We start from the raw sequence: 12,202 nt of genomic DNA, 5'->3' as shown, positions 1-12,202 counted from the left end.
TTAGTTTACAATGGCAAGCCATATTGGTCACATGTACATATAAATTGCAGGTAATCATGCCGGAAATGCGAGACATTTTGTCTCCTTTGACAACTCCAAATATCCATAGAACACCAATGTTCTCTAATATAACTGGAATATCCCCTTCTACCAGTCGTAGCCATGTGGGTCTTAAAAGTCCTTCAGGTACACTTTTGTCAAGTGAACATGATGAGGCAGCAGAAAAAAGGGAGAGACGGAGGTCAAGGGTCATGCAGCTTCAACAGAGGACACTGGAAAGTCCTGTATCACCTGTCGACAAGTCAGTCTTTTAAATACAGCATACAATAGTGACACATTGATCTATGTTCCTAAATATGGGGAAAATCTCAATATTTAATTACAATAATCATGCAATTTTTTTGGAGATTTTAGAAGATTAATTTTTTGCCTGTAAATCATTCAATTAATGATCAATGACTAAATGAGTTGTTGTTTTTTCTTACCATTCATAGTTCTCAGATCTTCCACTGAAATACCATTGATCTGACTATCAGCCTTTTACATGTATATCAGTGTATTGATAGACTTTGATAACATATCAGATCAGAATGTCTACATAATTAAACTTTTCAAAATTGGTGACCTTTTTTCCAGACGGAGATCATTGACTTTAAATGGCCTTTCTAGCACTCAAATAGCTGAGCACTATGCCAACTGCATCAAATTATCAGCGGAAAATGTAAGATATTGCGTAATTTTATTAAAGATGATTTTAATATAATACAAATGTACTAGTTTTGAAAATGTGTTAATATTGTGTCTTTATGTTTCTTGACTAAGTTCTGCTTCCATATTGATAAAGTACAATTTTGATTTCAGAATCAAAATAAATATTTGGATAGTCTTCAAAGTGTTGTGTTGGTGACATTTTAAGTATGATACCTTTATTTTTAACATGTAATTTCATTTAACTTTAATGTTAAGACTAGTCATTTGAGTATAGTACTGGTAACATGCCTTCCGGGTTTGTTTTACACAGAAAATCACATCAAAGAATGCCTTTGGTCTTCACCTCATTGACTACATGTCTGACCAACTCAAGAAAAAGGAACTGGAAAACTTTCAGGTAAGTATAACCGCTTACTCATTTGTTCTTTTTGATTTCAATAAAAGTAGTGTTGTATGATTAATCATTTAAATGTTCTTTGATGTCCTTGACCTAATAATACAGGACACTATCGACACTATAGAATGATGTTATTTCTTACAACTGATCTGTCCAGGTAAACTGGTCACACACTATGTTCATCACATTGAAAAAAAACAGCTAATTAAGGTAGTGTTCTGTTCCATATAGGTAAAAAGTTACTGGTACAGTAGAGTGTAGCAACTGCCTTCTGTTTTGTTTCTCTTTTGGAATTTTCATGAAAACAAATATTAGAAAACAAAACATAGATGTAGCAGAAACACCATTAATATATTTTGAGAAATTAGAAGTCAGTTCTGTTAAGATAATCTGATCATTGTACATTGTATGTTATTCTAGGTTGCCAGTACTACACTTGATGCTAGCGCCAAAATTTATGCTGGTAGAGTGGATGCCATCCATACTGAGACCTACAAGGTTTTGTCTGGCCTCGGACGTAGCTCAGACAAAAACAAACCAAGTGATGAACAAGGTACACAAACAAACCCTCTTGAAATATCAGGAAAAATCATCACGTTATGTTAGAAGTCATAACATTCATTGTTACATAATACAACAATACTCAGGTATGATTTGTGAGATGTTGAGTACCAGTGAGATTTGCTTTACACCCTAAATACTATGGTATGATTTTTGAGAGGTTGAGTACCTGTGAGATTTGCTTAACACCCTAAATACTCTGGTATGATTTGTGAGAGGTTGAGTACCTGTGAAATTTGCTTTACACCCTAAATACTCTAGTATGATTTGTGAGAGGTTGAGTACTTATGCGATTGCTGTCGGATGATCTAATTATCTCAATACAACTAACAAAAGTTAACCTGTTAATCTGCAGATACATGATGTATAGTAGGTTTTATAAGATTACATGGTCTCCTTAAATTTAAACACACTTTAACAGCTATTTCTTTGGCATATTCAAAATTTGTTTAGAAATAATGACATTTTTTTTTTCATTTAAGGAAAATTTCTTATTCTGGAACATTTATTATGTGAAATAAATATCTCATATCATTTGTTACGGTCTAGAATATCAATTAATTTCCAACTAAAAGGAGTGCTGTTTAAGCTTAATTTTATCAATGTGTAGTTGTTTTTTCTGCTTTGAATGAAAAAAAAATAATGACAATTCAACATTTTACAGATGTGGATGATACGAACGCAGATCCCAGTGAACAGGGTACAGAAGATGAAAACAAAAAGAAAAAGAAAAAGATGAGAAAGAAAAACACAGTGGAATCCAACCTTAAAAACATTGACATGAAGGAAAAGGATTTTGAAGCTAAGGTATGAGAAGTTAGGTTTCCTACATCAATAATCATTTAAGGAATGATCAAGTTTACAAAAGTTTATGAATCTAATATTTTCTGGTTTAAGAATGCAATATTTGTATGATTAAAAGTTGTGACATTTCAAAGTTTACTTAGTTCAACATTTACTGGTATATATCTTATTACTATAACAAGCATGCAGTTTGTCACAGCCTTATTCTTTCCTCTCCAAAGTAGAACAGATATGCTGTTCATGATTCCAATATTTTTGTAATTTTTGATCCCTGAAATGAAAATGTTTACAAAGATTCATTTGGGAGTTTTTTTTTTCTATTTTCAGGCAGATCCACTGTTCCAGATAATGTCTGCTACATTTGATGAAGGTGGGATCAGCAGCCTTTTACTCAACAGTTTACGCTGTTTTGATGACCAACAGAGCCTAGCCCTCGACTCTGGTACACTGATAGGGCCCTGTTCAGAGATTGGAGAGTGTTCTCAACACCAGCCCAACGACCTCAGTGAAATAATAGGTAATTTACTCAACATGTTCGGTCTACAGTAGTGTATATCTATACATATTCTGATCCTTAAACAATGTCAGACATCACAATAAGATTTGTTATTATTGCATTCTTGCCAGTATATTATACAAATTTATCAATATGATAAAAACTTAAAACATTGCCCTGATGATTTAAGAAATTTCAACTTTTTCAGTAATTATATAACTTTCATAGTTTCAACCATCCAGAGGTGATTGATTTCTGGTCACTGCATTGAAATTTGCCAATTTTCCAGTTTTGATAATGAGAAGGTTGAATACTTTGGTTTTCCATCAAATCATTACCTTGGACATTTTTGTTGTTCAAATTTGATAACAAGAAAATTTTGTCAGCAATTTTGACCATATAACAGCATAACATTGTTGAAAACCATGTAAACCAGCCTATTCAAAATGGCGTCAAGCGTAATGTCAAACGATCTGAAATTAAAGAACTCTCTGTTTTTACATGCGATGTATATCATGTTTGAATTTGAATCTTTAAAAATGTAATGAAAAAAAAATTAATGGTTTCCCATTCAATAACATATTTCACTCAAATGATGGTGGAAAATTTAGATATTCTGTCAAACTCATGAAATTTTTATGATCTTAAATGTATAAACATCAATTTTACTTTTATTTCAATCAGAATATCAGTTAGAAAGTATTTTCATACCATTAAGTTCTTGTTAGAAATCATTTTATGAATTAGCTTTGTTCACATTAAGAATTTAATATGGAAATCAGTAATAAAATATTATGAATGTTACTGTTATATTTAATTTCAAATTAACTGGGACAAAGATATCAATACTAAAACAATCACACACAAAATAGCATGTAATTCATTGTGTATTCTTTAACAGATCTGGCTAAAGGTCATGACCTTGGACCACTAGAGATGTGTCCTAACTTCTCAACCTTCAACTGGGATGATGCCAATGAGGTAATGAGGAATGTTTTCAAAATTTCTCGTATACAAGACTTTCTTTAAGGAATAGGGATCTCAAAGTAAAACCAAAATCTTTTGGGTTGTACAAATTTATTCAGAAAACTATTTGATTTTGGTTAAAAAATGCTACATCTTTTGACACATTGATAAATGAATATCATAAATGTAATATTTGAATCAGAGCATATCCTTTTAAAATTCTAAGTCTAAAAGGATTTCATATTTTCTTCTTTGCTGCCATTAAGTTAAAGGTAGCAAGAAACTAGATATCATGAATGATAACCTGTGTAAATGTAAGATGTTGTTTATACTGTATGAACAATACACACACACCAAAATTTTGACAAGATAGTTCTGCACAAAATCAAATTCTATGACTAGTTTCGACCAGAACTACAATGAATTAGCCCCATAAAATATACAGCCAAATAATGTTTTCTGTTGTGTATTATCTGTTGTTGAATATATAATGATAACATGTGTTATCAATGAAATAGATTGAAATCTTAAGAAGCAAGCTGATTGATATATTTCGTATTTGTCTTAGACATCCATCTTGCCATCGGGCCCATCTGCCACAGCATTTGACATTAATGCGGAGGCTGAGCCCATACCAGACATGGATGAGGACCACAATGATGACCTTCCCCCTGACATGGGTGGTCTGGACATGGAAGACATCGGAAATGCTGGTTAATATTGTAACCTTTGTAACAGTCCTAAAGTAAACTTGACACAGCTTTTATCACCTCAATATAGTGTCACCTTGACAGCACAATTCCTTGAGGTCTGTTCATCAATGTTAAAATACTTGTCCATTTTCTGCCATCTTTATTGCTCATCATTCATTATTGAATCACAAGGTATTTGTATTGCTTTGGATGTTTTCAAAGCTGTTAGTTGATGACATTTTTGACATCTGATTTATTTATATGTCTTGACTTCATTGTGAATTTTGATAATTTCATGTTCACAATTAGCTCTTATGTTAACATCTAGTGAAGTGATACCCTGATCTGACAATACGTTTTATGATCTTTAGACTCGGACACAAGTCACTGTGATGGAGATGAGCCAGCAGACCAAGGCATAACTATAGGCGATGGCAAGGCTGCACAACTCATGGACACTGTGATGAAAGACCTTTCGTAAGAATTAAAAATAGTTTTATGGTTTTGTTGTAATAGATTGGTGGATGTTGGCATTTTACACACCTAGCCACCAGTCATTTTCACGTTGGTTGAATAAGCAACTTATACTGATCATATTAACATTGTTTCTTGTTTGCATATTATTTTCTGTATGATAACTGGGCAGGGTTTCCATTTTGGGGAACTACTTTTTAAAAAATTAGTTTAAAAGCTGTAAAAATATTATTGATTTGGTAAGAAAATAATGCAGACATACAGAAGAGGTCCTATACACCCTACCTTGTGATCTATAGAGTTGTACTTACCTGTAGTTTAAAGTTGAAATGAAATATATTACCTATGAATTAAGATATGATAAAACACTCGGGTCAGTTTAAACTCTTTTGCATGTTGGTTCATACTATTAGAACATTCAAGGGATGGATCAAACTCAAACATGATACAGTACATATTACAATTGCTTTTCAAATCTCAAGGTCAAGAGTTGAGGTAAAATTTGTATTTAGAAATGAATCATTTGGATAAAACTGCTTTGAATCAACATACCAGAAACTTGTTAGGAATACTGAACTACTGGTCTCTTTGTCCTCAGATGATTTAAAACAATTTATTGACTCTACAACAGGAAAGGATCAACTGGTACTCTGATGCAAGTTTTAGCAGCCGAGCCATCGGACTACTCCTTCTTCAATAAGACGTTACTGAGGACATGGGCTGGCCCAGAACACTGGAAGAAGGGACCGGTAAACAGAGGTCAGAAAACTTAATAATCTGTAGCATAAAGGGAAAGCACAAAGCCAGCTGTCAGTGATATCACTTGTCTTTTATTGTTATAATATCCTGTAATACCTGTAATTTGCATAGTTTATAGAATATTTGGAATAACTTGATGTGAAATATAACATGTGTAGTTGAGAAAAACTGTTGTTAGATTTTTTAAATAACCTATTCAAAGAATTGATTCTCAAAAGGGGAATCAATTTTGTATGAATTGGTTGGTCTCGGGTGTTGTCTCATTATAAGCTGAAACATGTTTGGCTGAATGTAAATCAGCAACAGTATAAACAGTGGCTCTAGGCCATCTTGGGTGAGAGGGATAGGGTTAAATAGAGGAAACAGAAAAATTTCTTTAAAATCCTTGTTCTATTGAAATGTCTGGAGGTTGGCTAAATTTGGTCTGAATCATGCTTGAGTGAAGATAAATCAATTTGTACCAATGGTAGGTTTCAGCCCTGTGGGAAGGGGCCAAATAGTGGAAATCCTCTAAAGTTATTCTATGGGAATGCCCTTGATTCTGTCTACATTTGGTTTGAAGTATACCTAATTGAAAGGAAGCTAATTTGTATCAACTAGGAATCTGACATCAGAGATGTGGGACCCAACAGAGGAAATGTACATTTATAATCCTTTTTTCATACAAGGACATTGTACAAGTTTGGTCTGAAGCAGTTTTTATGAATGGCAAATCTGACATCTGTTTGACCACAAGGCACAGTCCCAGTAGGGAAATCATTTTAAAGAATTGTTTGTCATATTTGAAATTCTTTGTTAAATAACTGATTAGTTGAATAACCGGGTGAGCAGTGCAGGCCCCTGGGGCCTCTTGATTAGCTTATTTTTTAGCACTTCTGAATTATAATGTCAGTGAGCTATTGATTATTAATAGTTGAATCATTAATAAGATTTGCTATTGATGCTGAACCCTATTTTTCATATTTCTTGGGCCAGACATTATACGGCAATGGGTAAATGTAGCAATGAATAGAATTTTTTAAATCTCAGTATCTCTCTTTAGTGTCATACTTCTCAGAAAATAGATATCACATGAAAAGAATTTAACATATAGGTGTGTATGTCTGATTATCTGGGGAAATTTGCTTAAAATTTTCATTTATAGGAGAGCTAAGCTGTCTACAAACAGCTTGTTTCTTAAACTGTGGTATTACTTATAATAGTAAGTAAGATTGAACAAGGTCACATTTGAAATGTTTTTTTCTCTCTCATTTTTTTCCTGTGTCTGATTTTAATCAATGTGAAAATAACTAGGTAATCCATTTTATTTGATTATTAACAGATCTTTTAAAGGGAAAAGTAGATAAACAACAGAAGGCAAAGAAACCTGTTTTTAAGATCGACTATGATGAGGAAATAGATGTTGAATTGCGCTTTCAACCTTCAAAATCTGTCACACTTACCAAGGCAACATTGACGAAGAACAGCAAGAACAAGAAAACTCTCCCTAAATACCTCCACTATGAGACAGAAAAACTCTTCAAACTGTTTGTGAAACCCAAACTTATGGTAGGTTTATCATTATATCTTATCAATGATGATATTCTATGGCTAGTTTGGATAGGAATCTATCTTAGAGCAGGGTGTACAATGTAAATGATGTCCATTGGTAGGTCTAATTTAGTCAAATTATTGTTTAGTTATATAGGGATAACTCTCTAGATTATATCCTTTTTGCCAGTTTTCATTCATTTGTTTTTACAATAATAGCATCTTTTATATATTGTTTTTGGTTATTATGCTTTGTACAGAATGTTTACCCTTTGCTTCGAAATATAGAAATTACCCTATTTTAGCATTATTCTAAGAAGTTTTAAGAAATAATAAATTTTCTTTCACAATTGAATTTTGGATTAGTTTCGTTCCCTAAAAATCATTTCCTGCTTGGTTTGTTAGATTCTCTGTATCAGATTTTGTATATTTGTTTTTTGTTTTTTTTTTTCTTGTAACGATACATAGATATGAGTTTTTATTTTATTTACAGATTAAACGACAAAACACATCTACTGATAGTATGGATGATGTTATAGAAAATTACGACTATGAAAATGTGAATGACAGAGAAAATTTCTGCCCGAGAGATTTAGAAGTAAGCATGATGAAATCTACACTGATTTATAATTGGAATGGACGCTGGTCATTTATATATTGTTACATTTACTTGTTATTGGTAGATTATCTATATCTGAAATGATATTTAAGGTACTCACCTTTTCAATCTGTTCCCTTTTGGTTTGATTTTGTTTGTTGTGAATGTTTCATTATCCTTGTCTAGTCCAACAATTTTGGATGCAGGAGTTTCTTTCTAGACAGTTTGCTAATGTGATATCATCATAAGAAGAACAATACTAGCGAGATTTCATTGATAAAGTGAGGTTGTTTTTTAGCTACAGTATTTCTTTTGTTGATTCAGTCTCACACTCTTTACCACTCAGCTATTGTTCCCAATCATTAAACAGAAATGTCTTGTACTACCTTGTCACACACTATAACTAGACTATTACATATCAGATGATTCAGACCTGATCTTTTGTAAATATGAAACTACAAATTACAGGGAGACAATGATGATGATGATGGCGACAGCCATATGGGTGAGTTTGACTTTACAGCAGGGGGCAGTGAGTTTAGCCAGTCACAAGAATCTCAGGACTTTGGATCTCAAGCGGAACAAGCGTTGGATGGAACTATGCTGATAGGGGATAAACTAGTGGCCCAGCCTCATAAGGTAAGGCATTGCCTCATCTAGTAACACTGACTCAACCTCATAAGGTAAGGCATTGCCTCACCTAGTAACACTGACTCAACCTCATAAAGTAAAGGGATCAACTTTGCTGATAACATTCAGGCATAAGATTATGAGGTTGACAAGATCAAATAAAATTATAGACAGATATTTGATCTTTTTTTAGATCTTCAAAAGTAGTTTTTCTATCATGCAAGTGCTTGAATACATTCTGGTTTACACTGTTCATTAAGTTGTAATTTTACACTACATACATTTTAAGATAATTGATAGTACGTTTATCTATGACAGGTGGCAAAGATAGATATATCTTATGCCAAAACAGCTAAGAAACTGGATGTTAAGAGACTGAAGTCAACCATGTGGAATATCATGACACAAGATATTGTCAAGGTAAGAGGAATTCCATGATCCTAGATTAAATAGGTTTAGGACAGAGTTCCTTCATGACTTACATTATCTATGAGTGAATTTCGTCAAACCTGACAAGCAGCTATCCAGCGAACTAGTCACGATTTGAACCTGACAAGCAGCTGTCCAGGGGACTAGTCGCTGTAAACAGGAAATGGTTATGAAAAGGTGTGGTTTGGTCGTAATCATTCTTTTTTATGCCCCTTCCATAAAGGAAGGAGAGGGACATACATGTCCATGTCTGTCCTGATGTGTCTCGTCCTATTGTGTCTCATCCCGTCCTGATTAAATGTAATGCACCTAGCAACAAAGTTCAATTATGAGTATACTTTTTTGGACATGGTTGTGTTTCAGGGACCTGATGTCAAGACCAAGGTCAACAATGCTATATATAGAAAATCATCTACGGATTCAAATTAAACATTTAGCGACTTCATTCTCCCATGGATTTTGGTCAAACATTATACAAGGATCAATTATAAGTATACTTTGAAGTAATATCTGATGTGTCTGATTAAAAAGATACACAGAAATAAAGCGTACTACAAAGTCATCTAAGAAAAGGTATTAATTAAAAGAAGATGTGATGCCCAAATAAATAAGTTTTCACCAACATATCAAGCATTAACGGTATTGATTAGGTCTGTCCTATCACAGTTTTGTTAAATAATACCCAACACCAAAACCATAAATTTCACATATATCCTGTTTTCAAAGTGTAAAAAACCTAAAACATTGTCTGTTGCCTGAGGCCTCATTTAACAGCACATGCTTTAGGACCATGATCCCCAAGATGTTTGCAATACATTATTTCAAAATTAAGCAAAATCTGGTCCGAATGTGCAGGAGTTTTGATTTCCTGTACCATAATACTATACACCTAGGCAATGAGACACTGAATAAAATTTATTTTAATATTCATCAAGATAAAAGTGTTATCTTGTAACTTTTACAATCAAATATTTACCCTTTCCTGGCTAATAATTGAATGTTTTGAGGAAGATATATGATAAGTTCCAATACTTATGATACATATTGTTTTTTAATTACTTAAAAAGCCACAATATGCACACAGTGTCTTCAGGAAGACAAATTATAAACGAGTGTTAAACTACTCTTCATCAACTATAGTAACATACATGTTATTCTGTATGGTCTTAAAAATGTCACCGTGTATTGATTTTGTGCCTTGTTGTGAAAACAAGGTAATTTAAGATTAATGTTACATATTGGTTTTGACTTTAGGTTTCTACAAACACACATTCAAAGTAATCACAATTTACCATTGTCATATTGTCAGTTGTCCTTTGATATACAGTAACTTTGTCTTAAAAAGCTGTTTTGATGCTGTTATTAATTCATGACACTGAAAATGGGCTGATGAAAAGGTTAAATAAAAACAGCAGTGTTGGTAGATATTTTAAATCAATAGTTTAACAGGTTCAACAGAAAATATTACAATGTAAGTGCCCTTTTTTTTCATCTTGAATTCATCAAAATGCGAAACCTTTAATTGAACTGTCAAGTCAGCTTTATTTGGATTTGAAGTTAAGTTTAGTGTCTGGTAATTGTTTATTAAGATGCATCACTCTGCAAGGGAGACAACAAAAGAAAACAGAAAAAGGAGTAAAGGCAATTGTTTTCATTATTTTCGGTAATGTTTTTTTGTGGAGTATAGGAATGATAGATCTCCTTATATTGCAGAAACATTTTGTACATTGACTCAGAAAGCTTTCCATTATATAGGTACATTTTTTTTAGTTTTGTTGACAAAATCTTTTCAATGTCTTGTAGACAATTGTTTTGACAGTGGGTATCTGAAAGACTACCGATAATGTCATGGTTGAAATATTTTACAATCTTGTGATGATTTGTGAAGATCATCCAAAGATGGTGTAGAATAGTTTATTTATTTTCAAAAAATTGCTCCATTATCATTTACAATCGCCTTTTTTAGCCTCCCATGGAATCTGAAGCTGCAGAGAAAATTGAAGTGAATGAGAACACAAGTGCTTCCACAGATGTGGCAATGACTGGCACATGTACTTTCCAGGATTTGCTAAATATCCTCCCAGACAAGGTGTCCAGTCAGACTGCCAAGAATCTCAGTGTCCCCATAGCCTTTGCCTGTCTCCTTCACCTCGCCAATGAAAAGGTATCTGCAGTACACAAATCTACATTGGTTGTACAAGTGTCATTGATATGGCATTCTCTATTATATTGGCAGTAAATGTTTAAAGGTCAAGGTCACTTACTATATATAGAATACTAGTCACTAATTCAGAGACAGAGACTAATTCACCTGGTCCATTTTTCAAATCAGAATTGTACACTATATTTGTATCGTTGTCACCTCTTTCATAGTTATAAACCATATCCTGTGTGGACAGTTCCTATAGATTTCATATCATAGCAGTATTAAGTTATAGTTTTTCACATAGAAAAATTCTTTTGCTGTCTGATAGGTCAATTTTAGTTAGAACTAATACAGAAAAATTCTTTTGATGTCTGATAGGTCAATTTTAGTTAGAACTAATACAGAAAAATTCTTTTGCTGTCTGATAGGTCAATTTTAGTTAGAACTAATACAGAAAAATTCTTTTGATGTCTGATAGGTCAATTTTAGTTAGAACTAATACAGAAAAATTCTTTTGATGTCTGATAGGTCAATTTTAGTTAGAACTAATACAGAAAAATTCTTTTGCTGTCTGATAGGTCAATTTTAGTTAGAACTAATACAGAAAAATTCTTTTGCTGTCTGATAGGTCAATTTTAGTTAGAACTAATACAGAAAAATTCTTTCGATGTCTGATAGGTCAATTTTAGTTAGAACTAATACATTATTTGCTTTATTGAATTTCTCTGACTTCACTCTATTTCAGTGCCTGAAGATAATTTCAATGGATGAAGACCTTGGCAATCTTGTTATATCTCAGGGAATATGATATTGTATTGTTACCGCTGGATAATTGTTCTAATGATATATATTGGTGTTACCAACTGACAAGGAGTTCTTCAAAGTGAAATGTCAGTCTGTCAGTATATAAATAATGGTAAGCAAAGAAACTCCAGCAGCTATTGAGAAATCACTGAACAACTGCAGACATGTTTCAATTGATGTGGCAGCTATATTTACTGAAACATTG

The 12,202-nt window shown here is 32.9% G+C and overlaps 1 protein-coding gene across 1 annotated transcript; it reads left to right on the top strand.

The window, feature by feature from the left end:
- Nucleotides 1–56: 56 nt before the first annotated feature.
- Nucleotides 57–12,001, top strand: LOC132558657 (condensin complex subunit 2-like). Its single transcript, XM_060223254.1, has 16 exons — nt 57–301; nt 637–721; nt 1,022–1,108; nt 1,529–1,661; nt 2,334–2,476; nt 2,801–2,990; nt 3,871–3,950; nt 4,504–4,648; nt 4,999–5,104; nt 5,733–5,860; nt 7,182–7,408; nt 7,884–7,988; nt 8,457–8,627; nt 8,937–9,038; nt 11,014–11,211; nt 11,939–12,001. Exons 1-16 carry the CDS (start codon nt 57–59, stop codon nt 11,999–12,001), a joined length of 2,208 nt encoding a protein of 735 aa, XP_060079237.1.
- Nucleotides 12,002–12,202: the final 201 nt, after the last annotated feature.

This window comes from Ylistrum balloti, unplaced genomic scaffold (assembly GCF_031769215.1).
Source record: "Ylistrum balloti isolate Yb309-2 unplaced genomic scaffold, AGI_CSIRO_Ybal_v1 Utg370806, whole genome shotgun sequence".
Classification (NCBI taxonomy): Eukaryota; Metazoa; Mollusca; class Bivalvia; order Pectinida; family Pectinidae; genus Ylistrum; species Ylistrum balloti.
The sequence above is the reverse complement of the archived record's forward strand: the minus strand, read 5'-3'. Positions and strand labels throughout refer to the sequence as shown.

Excerpts from the sequence above, each read along its gene's own strand:
- LOC132558657 (XM_060223254.1), top strand. The coding sequence starts at position 57 with ATGCCGGAAATGCGAGACATTTTGTCTCCTTTGACAACTCCAAATATC. Across the intron at positions 2,477-2,800 it reads AAAAGGATTTTGAAGCTAAG|GCAGATCCACTGTTCCAGAT; the intron begins GTATGAGAAGTT and ends TTCTATTTTCAG. Across the intron at positions 7,409-7,883 it reads TTGTGAAACCCAAACTTATG|ATTAAACGACAAAACACATC; the intron begins GTAGGTTTATCA and ends TTTTATTTACAG.